This window comes from Macrosteles quadrilineatus, unplaced genomic scaffold (assembly GCF_028750875.1).
Source record: "Macrosteles quadrilineatus isolate MER2022 unplaced genomic scaffold, UCM_ALF_1.0 Scaffold_3__2_contigs__length_128488019, whole genome shotgun sequence".
In the NCBI taxonomy this organism is placed as follows: domain Eukaryota; kingdom Metazoa; phylum Arthropoda; class Insecta; order Hemiptera; family Cicadellidae; genus Macrosteles; species Macrosteles quadrilineatus.
The window spans coordinates 20,824,179-20,838,168 of NW_026542596.1; the positions used below are offsets into that span (position 1 = coordinate 20,824,179).

The window sequence follows — 13,990 nt, forward strand, 5'->3', positions numbered from 1 at the left end:
TTTAAATCTTTAAGGTGAAGAGAATGCATATTATCTTTATTTATTTTGGCATAATTGTAATAAACTAATTATATATTATTACAGTAAGCATCTTATTTACGACCTTTTAAGGTATCATTCCTAGGCCAAATACAAACTAAAATATCATATTAACAATTTCCAAAACTCAAGACTTACCCGTATAACCACCATTTAGTTTTTTCAAAATCGTTTGTAATTGGTCAACGGTTTTTTATAGTTTATTTATATTTTGAATATAGATTAAATCGCGAGGACCTGTTTCGAAAAAAGATATCATTTTTTTATCGCGATACCAGTCATAACAGGTCAGTAGAGAGTTCGGGGACACCCTTGTATATACATAGTGAAAAATAAGTCCCGGGACGATTACAAATATTATACAGATAAAGCTACAAAACTTGGCAAAAACATCATTTTAACACATTATTAAGCTTTTATTGTTTTTTTTAAGAGGTTAGCGGTCTCTTTTAACCTTGCACTTGCCCGTCCACATAGACTAACTGCCCGTGCGTGGAAAGTATCCAGCAAAGCAAGGGGTGATCCGGTACAGTAAAAACTAATAAGTGTACTGTACAGTAACTGTACTGATAAAATGATTACTTGAATAGCATTGCATTGCATTTCAATAACAAACACCTTATATCTAATGTGCACATCAATGTAAACTTACATTTTAGCTTTTCTTCTAACTCCTAGCAGGCAGCCCTTTCAGGAGCGTATTACTACATATTATTTTTAAATGGTTTTTAGGCTCAGAACATGTTTTATGCTTTATCTTTATTTTTTTATTAAACTGTTCTGGAACGTTTTTGCCACCCTGATATATAGATATGTATATAAATAATATTAATGTATGCATTTGGACAGTACCCGAATATTAATCAAGATAAATATATAATTTTTCCTTGGCTTGGCTTTCAAATAAAAACATTTTTAAATACATTGGATCTCATACTCCTGGGTCCATTGCAACAGTTGTACACCAGTTGATAAAAATATGATTAATTCATCAAACGAGATACTTAATACAAATTTTAAATCCTGAACACTGTAATTTCAATTCTTGATATCCCTGAATAAAGGTCTAAGGTCAAAGATATGTATTTTTTGCACTAAGAGTTTTATCAATTCTGATGTTTGGTTATCCATTTCTTATAACAATGTAACTACCGCCTAAGATTTCATTAGGCAATCAAAGATATAATTAGATCTTAGATAAAAACTATAACTTGAGGTTATCAATCCATTTCATTCATATGTTTCCCTGTTTATTTTTGCAAACTACAATAAACTTTATATATTATAGAAATAAATTAGCAACGCATTATTTTTCAACACTTATATGCATAGACTAGTGCATTTACATTATGCATGAAATACATAAGAAAGACGCATCGAAGTAATCACTTAAAAGTTTAACCTAATTGGTGTTAGGGTTAAAGTGTAGTTGGTTTCGTTTAGTTTAAACTTTAATTTTAGGAAATAGCACAATAAGTTATATATACAAAATACATTTACATTTGGGGATTATCTGTTGCAAGTTTATTCACTTTAACAATTGTTAGTAGATGTGCAACTTCCAACGAGATTTTGACGTTATCAAGACCTTGGTTAGAACAGTCTCTCTTAAAAAAAAACCTAAATAATTCCACTATAGTTGATGCACAAAAAATAAGACAAAAAATACTGTAAAAAAAGAAAACATTTTTCCAAGCGCTTCATTATGTATAACAAAAAATCAAGCTCAAAATTAAAAGTAAAAACAATTTAACAAACTTGTTTTCATTGAAATTAGCTTATACCAGCTAATACAAACTCTTCCAAACAGTTTCTATTATTTATTCATAAATTACACGAATAATAATCTCAAGTACAACAATTGGTTGCTGAAGTTCAGTTTATAAAGCAAAAATATTTTTGCACGGGTTATTAAAAGTTTAATAATTCTTTTATTTGTAATACTAACGCAAAATCCTGATTCCAATATGTTCCCCATATCGGAATCACAACAATAATGACATAACATACTTATCGTTGTCCTTTATGTAAGCTAATTGACTACCTCCTTCACAAGAGTAAATATTATCGAAGAGTAAGACATCTCCTATTCACATTCCGCGGTCGTTTCCGTCTCCATTCATCATTTTATCCCTACGTCGCCCTGATGGTGGGGACGCTACCAGAAGCCTGAAGACTCTCGGAGTCGCTCGGTGGCTCAGTTGTTGTTCGTTCCGCCGACACGCCGGACGCAGGTCACACCCGGCCGAGATAGTTATATAACGTTACATAACTCGGGAAGATCGACCCGTCGTAGGGTCAGTGAGTAGGCATGGCGGAGATGGCTGACAGGTTAGTGATATCAAACAAGAATTCATTAACCCTCCTAATAAACATTTAAATATTTTTTTTTAAGTATTTACATATACAACCTCTTTTAGTTTACAGCAATATTCAATTAGCTGCAGTCACAGTAAATGTCTATTAGTAAACAATTCAACAAGAAAGTACACATTGAGGTAGGTTTTTATTGGAATATTACGGGCCCAAGAGTAGCACCTTGTGGGACTCCTTGTTATGTAACCAAACACTACGGAGGTCAGGCTCCACGTGGTTCAGGTTTTATTGTACTCCGGTGCCGTACGGTTTCGTGAGATATTTGTTTACTCTAGATATAGTAAAAGTATGCCAAACACGCTTTGCTCTATAACGTTCATTTATTTCAACGAAAATGAACTATGATATTTGGATTTGGATAAATGCATAATTTTTTTTTTATATTGTTGCAAAATTAGTATGAAATTCTCTCTTTAAATAAATAAGCCTAACGGTATTAATTTGTATTTATGTTTGCCATTATTATTATTAATCAAAAGCGTTACAACTATTTACAACAATATATGCCTAGAGCTAGAGAAATATTGCAAAACATGCTTCTACACTACTGCAATTATTACTGCAAAATTTTGCAATAATTGCAAAATATTGGATAGTATTAACTAGGTCTGTACTATGTATGTTCTAGATAGTTCTCAGTCATATAAGGTTTGAAATCAAACATTTGCTTATGGTGGCCTAAATCCAGAGTACAAGAAATAGTAACGGGACATGCTGATAAGTCTTGTTTACATGGATGGATAGTGGTGGATAGTGGATGGCTATAGTGACTCATAATGCAATAAGGTTTAAGACTACATATCAGAAACTACTGATTGTATTGTTAAAGGAAAGCTTTGTTTTCAAAAAGATACTGGTAAAAGAAGATAAGATTACAGGCTTTAAGCTTGGGAGAGTTTTATGTTTTCTCATTGTTTAGTGACCAAATATTTTCAAAATTGTCACGATGTGGAACTATTTGAAGTTTTAATTGGCCTCATAGTGTGGTAATTAGGTTTTAAGTGGTTTATTAACAATAAGCAACTCTATGCAAAATACATTAAAATTTTGGGGATTATTTGTTGCAAGTTTATGTGGTTCGGATTCCACTATAAACTGTAGGTCCCTTAGTTGCCATTAGCTGTATGGGCTGTTAATTGAGAGCTGTGTCTAAGGAATGTGGGCCTTAGTCACTAACAAGACTACAAGATCGCGCCACTCATCCTACACTCATCTCCATTCATACATGGCTTAAAATACCTACTTCGTATGGTTGTCATTTAATAAGAAAAGTATTAAAGTATGAATATGTGAATTGTCTATAAATGTCATCATTTTTAATGTGCCTGGTTCATTGGCTTATGTGTTGTTTAATGAAAGCTATGAGCTTATGTTAGGCCTATTTATTTTTTTTTTTAATACCACTTTGCAAACCTTTAGGGTGTGAATTATAAATTTCATTTACAATTAAAAGGTTCAAAAGGACCTGACTAATATTATTGTGTTATTAAGTTTCTCCATCCAAAGCTTAACTTAATGAATTTCCAAAATGTCTTGTATCCAAGAAAACTTTAATTATTGAAACTTTCCAATTTTTTATTAGTAATCGTTAACGAAAGACTACTATATCCAACAGTTATATAACTATATCCTAAATGTATAGACTATTCTTTTTACTTTGAAATTGTTGAATATTTGTTTGATCGGGTGACACCCTTAAACCTGCCAGTGAATCATATGGTAATTATGACGTTTTACCAGCTACTCGTTTTCTTTTACGACCATATAAGCGGTCCGGCAACATATTTACAATCTCGTTGAGTTATCAGCTGTCAAATTCGCACGCATTGCCTATACAAGGTATAAACATGTCTGTCCTAACGTTGGTAACTTGTCAATTAGAACGGAGGTTTTGTTGTACCGGAACGGGGTCGGTTATGCTAAATGAATTAAAGATAGATATTATTATAGTAAGAAAACGTCCGTACTGATGGAACTTTGCAATTCAAAAACTTGCAATTATTCCATTACTTCAGTTGGATAAGATTTTGGAAAATAAAATCTACTTTAATGTCATTAAATCTTTGTAATGTTATGATGTAATAAAAATTTTCTGTTTTTGAATATATTAAAAACTCACTTTACATTATTATTTTATTGTAAGTTATAGCAGTGTATATTTAATTATTTTGGTTATAGTTAGACCTTATGGTTATAGTTAGCTATATTTTTTGTGATAAAAGTTACTTTTTCTGAATTACAATTATTTGGTTTATTTTGTTTAAATGCTTTTGTGAGATGTTTTGTTATTACTGTGAAACTTTCGGTAACCGATTTTTAGTAAACCACATTAGTGAATGAAAAACATACAAATTCAGTTATTCTTTAATGAAGATCAGAAATCAGACTATACTTTCCTTAAAAATAATAGTATCTTGAACCGGAGTCTGTATAATTTTGTATGTTTTTTTTTGTCCAAATTATATATTAACTGAAATTTATATTCTGGCCAATGTAACATAGAGCTTCGACTAATTACTATAACCCATTATAAAGCCTACGCAATGCATACTATATTAATATAAATAACCTATTTGTCCATCGATTGAACTATTTGTTCAGTTACCATACTAGAGGAAGCAGATTACGAAAACAGTGAATTTAGTTGAAATTGAACAACCTACATATAGCGCATAGGTCAATTACAGATTTTTGTCAAATACACCTACCCACATTTTACATAGAAACACTAAAATAACAATGTTTATCAGCAGTTAGTTTAACGATAGTGATTTATATTACCTTTATACTGCTCAAAAGGATCATTTTTAATTTGCTAGGACTACAGCCGTTTCATGCTTCGGTTATATTACCTTGTTACTGTTCAAAAGGATCATTTTTAATTTGCTAGGACTACAGCCGTTTCGTGCTTCGGATGGAGTACATCATCAGGTCAGAGGAACGTCAAGTCGTTATCAAATATTCCTAGTGGTGGTGTTCACCAAACGTTCATCAATAAATGTGTTTAATTTTAAATGAACGTCAGTCCTGTGTTTACTAACGGCTGTAGCTCTAAAACGGTAAGAGCTAGAAAAGATTTGAGGGAAAATTGTAGTTTCGGAATTAAATTTTTTACAAGACACTATTATGCGTTTTTTGAAAATCGCACTCCTTCACCTTCAAAAAACGCCCCACTTTCAAAATTTGATAAATTTCTTTCAAATTTGTAATCGTTTTCGCAATTTTTTAAACCTAAATAATTCTTTTTTGCAAATATTATTAATGCTTTGTATCCTCCTTCGTTTACTTTAAATTTTACTCACATGTTTTTTCGTAACTTTACTCCTTGACCCCCAAAACTTAAGTCATAAGTCATTTATTTTCTGAATAGGTACAATTTTTTACAATTATACATCTCAGTCGTCAATAATAACTACAGTTATTGTTATTACAGTTATAATTACAGTTATTATTATATTAAACCTATAACTTAGGTTTAATGTCAAACATTTTAAGGTTTTACTGCTATAGCAAGGCCCCATGTTATTCTTATGGAGAATAGCTATGAAATTTATAGACTTTGGTATGCTCAACTGATTCGTTTAGAAACGTGCTAGGGACATGAAATTTTGTATCATTGTGTTATCTGATTCCAAATTAACGGTAAAATTTTCAAAAGTAACATTTCCAAATTTTAACCCCCCTTAAAAACTCAAAATGGCGCACATCGGAAAACGACAAAACACGTTTTTTAAACGGCTATAACTCAAAAACGCTAAGAGCTAGCAAATATTTTACAGAACTTTTATGGCCAGGAATTAAATTTTCTAAAAAACCCTTTCATGTGTTTTCCGAAAATTTCACCATTCACCCCTCCTGTATCTATTAATGATGCTATCTAACAAAATTTTGACGATAAGTAGTAAGTAGAGCAGGGTTTGGACAATTCCCTTAAAAACCTCAACTATATGAAAACAATAAAAATTAAATAGTTCATTTAGTAACTAGTACCCTCTGTTTACAGGTCGAGTGGGTCAAGTTCGGTGGGTGATGGACCCAGTGGAGTGAGAGAGAGCGACATACTCAGCCCAGACCCAGACATCTGGAGGGTCAGCCGCTTCAGGATGGCCTTGCCTCAGGTAATCCGCCCCCTTGGCATGGTTAGGGTCCTGGGGACACGCCCCCTTAAGAGAGGTCTCAATTAGGGGTTTTACAGAGGACACGATGTAGTTACGTTACGTAACTTTTATACTCAAAGACTCGACTGGATTATCATCTCACCATTTCAACTCATTTCATTATCATTGTCAACTCATTTCTCATATGAGTTTGGGTCTATGAATATCATAGAATTTAGAGATATTCCCATTTTTCCAATCATAAATAACAGTTAGCCTCAAACGCATATAAACCAAGTAGCCTACTGGTTTTGGATATGAGTTTTGTACAATGCAGTTTTATATCAGTCTTGTGGAAATTAAGTGGTTAGCCTCCTCGGTGCTAGAGAATGAGTGGTCTGATTCTTGTACTGGGTGTCCCAGAAAGTAATGCACTTTTAAAACAAAGAAAACAGAAAAATTGCTTTGTTTACAACATTTTTTGCAAGAATACCTTTTTGTACACTTCAGGGAAATTACTTGTAAAAAGATTACATCATCCAGATGTAGACCCCTCCGGTACCGGCACTCCACCAAACAAAATTTTACATTTGCGAAGACTCAATAGCAGAGTTCTGGTGGGATGGCATCAATTTCCTCACGAATATTTTGCTTCAGATGATGTTGGGTAGCAGGAGCGTTGTTATACACCCGACTTTTTATTTTAGATACCCTCACAAAAAAAGTCTAGTGGAGTTAGGTCTAGGCTTCTTGGAGGAAAGTTGATATCAACAAATCTGGAAATGACTTTCCCACGAAACAGCTGCGTTATTGCAGTCATGGAATCTCCTGCTATATGACACATAGCTCCGTCCTGTTGAAACCACAATATTTGCCTGTTAGCCCGAGGTAAGTTTGCAAGAACGGCTGTAAATGATCATTAATCATTGTTATGTATCGCTGGGAATTTCTTGTTACAGTGTTCCCTTGGTTATCCTCAAAGAAATACACCCACATTTTTTAATACGTTCAATATTTTGTTCAGAATGCACTTATCTATGGCGACCGATGGGACGAGGGTTCATAGTTGATCATTTAGCTTCAAATTGGCGCACCCTGAATTTAATTATTTTTACTGATGGCATTTGGTTAAGATCATGAAGTCTGTATTAAGCACGGAAGTGTCGTTGAATTGTCACATAAGAAAGCATTTGGTAATAGTCGCTTACACAGAAAGCACGCTGCTCACCGGTAAAGCGACCCATGGCAAATGATTTTCCACGGGCATAGCTACAAAGCCCTGATAAGCTATTTATATTATCTCTTTTGGACATTCGGCTTTCTCCAAAATAAAAGTGCATTCCTTTCTGGGACACCCAGTATAATTGATTTGTATTGTTTTATTTTCGAAAGCATTTTTACATATTTCATTATGAATACAATTTACTCATTGACCAAAATAAATACATTTGGATTTACCAAGAATAAAATTTAAATTAATAATCATGTGGTATCCGGTATAGATGTTCCTTTAATTTCTCCAGCCTACCTGTTTAAAATGTACTTAGAAAATATACGTAACTAAACTAACAAGGTAAAAGAATAATTTACATTATTGAAATTGGTAATTTCTCCGGAAAGATGGCTTATTGACGATAGCTTGGAATATTTTTATTTTGTACATATAATACATAAAAATCCCAAAGTAAAATAAACATCTAAGATATAGACAGAATGTGAAGACTTCTAAAAAAAGAAATCAGCCAAAACAGTAGTATTGTTTTTTACATGTGAATAAATTATTGAAGAATATCACATAAATAACTAACAACTTAACCATACCCCAGATGAAAGGTCTTTTTAAAATTTGTTGAACTGTCCTTAACAAACAACCACCTGTCAGTTATATTTTGTTGGGTTTCGTAATCTTTCTACATGTTCTACTAGTTTTTGTACTTAACTGACAGAACTGGTTCATAAGTGACGACTGTCAACGATTTCGGCCACTTTTATCGTTGATTGAACTTTCCTTTAAATCCGGTTTGAGGATGTCTGATAATTTGACAAAAAGTAGCCGAATAATGCATACCTATGTTAATAAACTGGTTGTCTAGCCTAGTAAGATTCTTTGATAAAAATAAGGTTAAATGGAAAGGAATAATTTGAACTACCAGACTATGACTGTAACGACAAAAAAAAGTAACAACAATTTACTGAGTACAATGCCTTGGCCTATTATTACTACCATAGAGATGGTCCATAGTGAGATGGTGAGATAAAACAAGCATATTATCATCTAAAAATGTATAAACTAAAATGTAACGCTTCCTCATTTAGCCGCTTGAATCAAAAAAGTCGACGAAGGCTAAAAGTTTTGCTTCTTTGTGTTACACGAACAAGTCTGCAAATCTGCAAGTCTGTGTATGTCGCTCTACTGATGTGTTTCATGAATCTTAAGCCATGAATTAAGTATGTTAGTGGCTTAATGGGTTACATAATTTTGGTTCTTTGATTTGAAATTAATTACTTGCTGTTATTTAAACAGATAAATACCTAATAAGGTATTGTAGTTTACGCAACGATTGCGTAAAGATAGTGTTAACGACACTAGTAGAAAATATAAGGTACGAGCCTTGGCGAGTGCCTTAAAGACTTCTACGAGTGTCGTTAACATTATTTACGCGAGTTGCGTACACTACTTTACCTACGACATTGTTTTAATTACTAAAAATCACTATTCATAATTTCTAAAAGAGGTTATGTTTTCGTTTATAACCTCCCATTGCCACTGACAGTGACGGTAGGGCACACGGAAGATTTCTCAGGTGCCGTTTGACGTCACTAACTGCTGACGTCACTAACTCCTGCGTCTGAAGAAACAGACAATTTTATAATTTTCTATTATTAAATTAAACTGTCATAACCTAACCAAACGTGCTGATATTGGAAAAATCAAATACAGGTTTACTAATCTAAAAAATAGTTTTGTTCATAAAATAAAATTATAATTGCCTAAAATTCAAATTTTAAAATTTTTAATTATAAAATTAAACTGTAATAACCTAACCAAACCAACCAAACTTGCTGATATGAAAAAATTGTTGATAAAATGTTGGTGTCGCCGGCGGGAATCGAACCCGGAACATTCGGATTATCAGCCCGCAACGATATCCATTGCACCACCGAGGCCGATGGCTCAACTCCGTATCGTTGCTGTATTGGTGTTCCCTCAAAGTGACGTCAGCAGTTAGTGACATCAAACGGCACCTGAGAAATCTTCCGTGTGCCGTTTCGCTGACAGTGATGCAACGAAACACAATAATTGCACTAATCAACAATTAAATTGGCCTGAACAGCTGATTAGTTGATTTTCGAATCATTACAATTTTGCTTCTCCTCTCTCAATCCTTGAACCTCATTGGTCCGTTACCCGTGTTGTTATGAGTAAAACTATGCTGTTATGAAAGTAAACAATGATGTTATGAGATACTTTTCAATTCTAAGAACTGTACTGAAACGGCTACTTTGAAAAACGGTCGTAGGTAAAAGTTTTTATCAATAAAATATCCCACTGTCACTCTAATTAATTATCTTCTGTGTAATATTGTTAGGAGATAATGCCGGTAATCTTGGTTTTTTGTTTGTAAGTGGATTTTTAGTAAAACTGCAGTAGTAATTGAGAGATTAAACGAATCTCCAACCACTGTTGTTAAGTCTAATGAATGTAGGTTCTATTGGGCGGGAAGTAGCTGCTGAGGTATAATCAAGACTACCAACATTAGCTGGACCCTCGCTAATCTGTGCATTAGTGATAACAGCAGGGCTTGCGATGATAACGGCTTAGCACGAACACTCTGCTACCACACTCTCTTAGGCTTAGATCATCAAAGATTAGTAGATTTAAATAACTTCAATGTTCTTTTGATTCATTTATATTTGTTGACATTGTAATTATTGTACTTGTTTGATTTGTTGATAGAAAACATAGCTCGATTTGTTTTAAAAGATTGGCTTTGTTTTAAATTTAACAACAAAAATGCGTCTTTTAATCCTGTACAAACTATGGAGAGTTCACCTACCCACATTATGTAAAAGTAACATCAAGTGCTATAAAATATTTCTTGTCTTATTATATATTTTGAATATCCTAGATTGTAAACATACGTCAAAAAAATATGTTATTACCTCTTACATCAATTTACCACCCTGGAACATACTACTTTATTTGATTATTTATACAGGGTGGTAATGAAGTCCGAAGATAGTTAAATATTTTCTAAACGACAGAACATAAATCAATAAGATTTTGTACATCAACACCACACCTAAAAATCTAATTTTTTAGGAAATATCAGTTTGCTGTCTTATCATGGGGACGTTCAGCAAGGGGTCAGAAAGAAATCGTAAATAGAAGCATATGCACATCAAATTAAAGGTCTCTACTAGCAGAATATAATGCCGCAAATTTGAACTCAAACGGACGACCGAGCCAAGAATGACAGTTGTTTAAAGATTCATTTAATTTGCATTGCTATTATACGCTTACTCCACAGGGGGCACAGCCCTGGGAATCGGAAGAAAATTGTTAACGTAAGCATAGGTCGATATGCACATCAAATTAAAGGTCTTCACTAGTAGATTACAATGCCGTAAATTCAAGCTCAAAAGAACACCTGAGTAAAAAAATGGCAGTCGTTCAAAGATTCAAAATGGCAGATTCAAGAAATCTTTGAACGGCTGCCATTTTGCGCAGGATCAACCTTTTGAAGTGCGGTTTGCGGCATTGTTTTCTGCTAAAAAAGACCTTTTCATATTGACCTATGCTTCTATTTAAGATTTTCTTCCGACTCCTTGTAGGCCGTCCCCCTGAAGAGTTATTGAATCACTGAATATGTGTTAAAATACAGTTTTATGCTCTAACTTAATACCAAGTATTGTAGCTATGTCTACATTTTTTTTAAATATTTAACTGTCTTCGGACTTTATTACCACCCTGTATATGACGTTTTACTATTCTGTTACACGGAGTTTAACAACCTTTTTAACTGGTTTAAACAGAATGTGAACTCATTGAGACTACTTTGTAAATGTTAAACTTTATAACACGGGTTTTAAACTCAATACAACTAACGGTGCAATACAATACAATTATTTACGGTGTAAACCAGTAAATAATATGAAAACCTTATTTAGTTTAAGCATTTATACAATCAACAGGATGACAGGGACATTAAGCCTACAATAAGGCAATCCAAATCACGTTAACACTTGCAAGGTTTAACACGCTAGAAATACATTTTGTATGTTCAACAATGAAAAATGTGTGGTGTCGACTAAAAACCCAAAGTAAGAAGAACTGCTAATAATTTGAGTTAACTTTAAAAAAGCAAACCACGAATTTCTGCCTTAAATATCAATAATTTGGATGATCAAAAGTGTTTTTTCCTACAGCAAAAAAAATAATACTTTCGATATCTTCCAAATACTCGCAGAATATCCTGTAAAACTTTGCATTGCTTAGCCTTTTCCCTCAGACTCGTTTCACGGCACGTTTTTTGTTGTTGTTTACATAACTTCAACACGTGAATGTGTACGAAGATAAATAAAACGAGGATAAAATATAGTCTATAAAAGCGATGTGAAGTTTTTGCAACCCGTCTGACCAGGTAAGTTAAGACTTCAAAGACAGTTTCCTCGTTTATAAATGCAAAAACATCACGTGCATTATAAAAATAGAAGTGCGATGAAGTTAAATTGTTTTTAATTCAATTATAAAATCTGGTCATATTTTTTGTGAAACGTTATGAAAGATGTAAAAATAAAATAATACCAACCAATAAACAACTTTTGACAAAAATATCTTATTCATAAAATATAGTTTTATTCAGCTTTTTAAGAGGGTTTAAAGGTTTTATGGAACTAGTCTTTGGGAGTGATAGGCCAAATATATTCCCTAAAAATACTTAACTAGTAAGCTAGTCGGGTTAAAAATAGTAACCCATTCAAAAACACTGTAATTTTCTAGCTTATCTACTGTACCTAGCCATTTCGAAGTCTCTTTTTTTAGTACAAATCGTAAAAAATCTAAAAACTACAAAGCTTCTCGAGCACTATTTCCAAAGCTAAGACTATTTTATCGAAATAATTAAACAGTGAGGTAAAGAAAACGATAATCGCAAAACTCGTAAAATAATCCGTAAGAGATCGGCCTAAGATGACAACAGTGACTGTGATTCAAGGTCAGCAATTCTTGAGTCAGATTAACCTTGGAGATTCTTTCCTAGTGACTCGTATAATAACTAGTTCCTGATCATCTTTGGAACAAACTCATTCTGAGGTCAATTCATTGTTAATTCGGATTCCCAACCGGTTGTGACTCCCCAAAATGGCTAACGAATAATTAATTGTTTGACGAACTTTTATTGACTATATAAACCATTCATTTCAATTTATGAGTTCTAGAATGGGTGAATAAATCGCGATTAGTATTGGTGAATTCCGTTTACTGATTATAAACTATTTACTATTTATAGTACTATTTATAGGGAATTGTAAAACCCTTTCCCATCTCCAATAGATTTCTCTTGTTTTAATTTACATACAACTGTATTGAGTCAAACTTTAAACGATTATTTGAAGTATATACTGGCATTCTAAAAGCAGCTATCCGATACTGGAAACAGAGCCCGTATAAGGGCACTTTGGCCCAGGTCCAGGTAAATTGGAAACGAATTTGTAATGTTTGTGGTGCAGCCTTTTAACTTATACCTACGTTTCATCTTCGTTTCATTGTTTCTGCTAAGTATTGGGTTAGAGTGTCTATAGAGTTGTATCTACTTCAAGATGTCAATTTAATTAGTTAGTCGAGTCTTGCCGTTTTGACGCCACAATTAAAGCAAATACTTACTGTAGTATCCTTACAACAATTAAATAAATTAATTATAATTACCACACATTTTCAATTTTACTAAATTTTAATCACATTTTCGTGTTTCATTGCGACAAAATTATTTTCTCTAATTAATCTTTCAACTCCATCAGTTGTTTGACATTTAAAGTTTCGTTGTTTGACCTTGGATGCTTTGTATCATAGTAAACAAACGTCACTTCTATCAGTGACATTGGAATGTCTTTGTATGGAAATAAAAACAAATTGTTTGTTTATGTTACGTCAATGTTGAAGAACTATCTAATTATGTTTTGTTGTAATTAATAATACCTTAGCTGTCGCTGTGATAACTCACAGCAATAGGTGACCTGTTTGTTTCTTAAGTTTTATTTAATGTGTTTGTATGTTAAAATCGCTCTTGGAATGAGAAAAAAACTGTAACAAAACTAAGTAGTTTCCCCATTTGACTTTTAAGTGATGCAAAGAATGTTTTTTGTCAATCCTATCATTGTATTTGTGTAACAAGATCCCATATCTTTTATTTTTGTTTCATTACTATACAATCCACAAATTTCTTCATCAACCAATTATTTACATTGTTATTAAGTGA

General features: G+C 32.9%; 1 protein-coding gene across 1 annotated transcript in view; it reads left to right on the forward strand.

Moving 5' to 3' along the window:
* Positions 1-2,255: 2,255 nt before the first annotated feature.
* Positions 2,256-13,990, forward strand: part of LOC128988989 (facilitated trehalose transporter Tret1-like) — a 38,995-nt gene continuing 27,260 nt past the window's right edge. The window contains exons 1-2 of the mRNA XM_054410828.1: positions 2,256-2,370; positions 6,419-6,533. Coding sequence (XP_054266803.1) covers positions 2,351-2,370; positions 6,419-6,533 — 135 coding nt within the window. The 5' untranslated portion in view covers positions 2,256-2,350. The remainder of the gene's footprint in view (positions 2,371-6,418; positions 6,534-13,990) is intronic.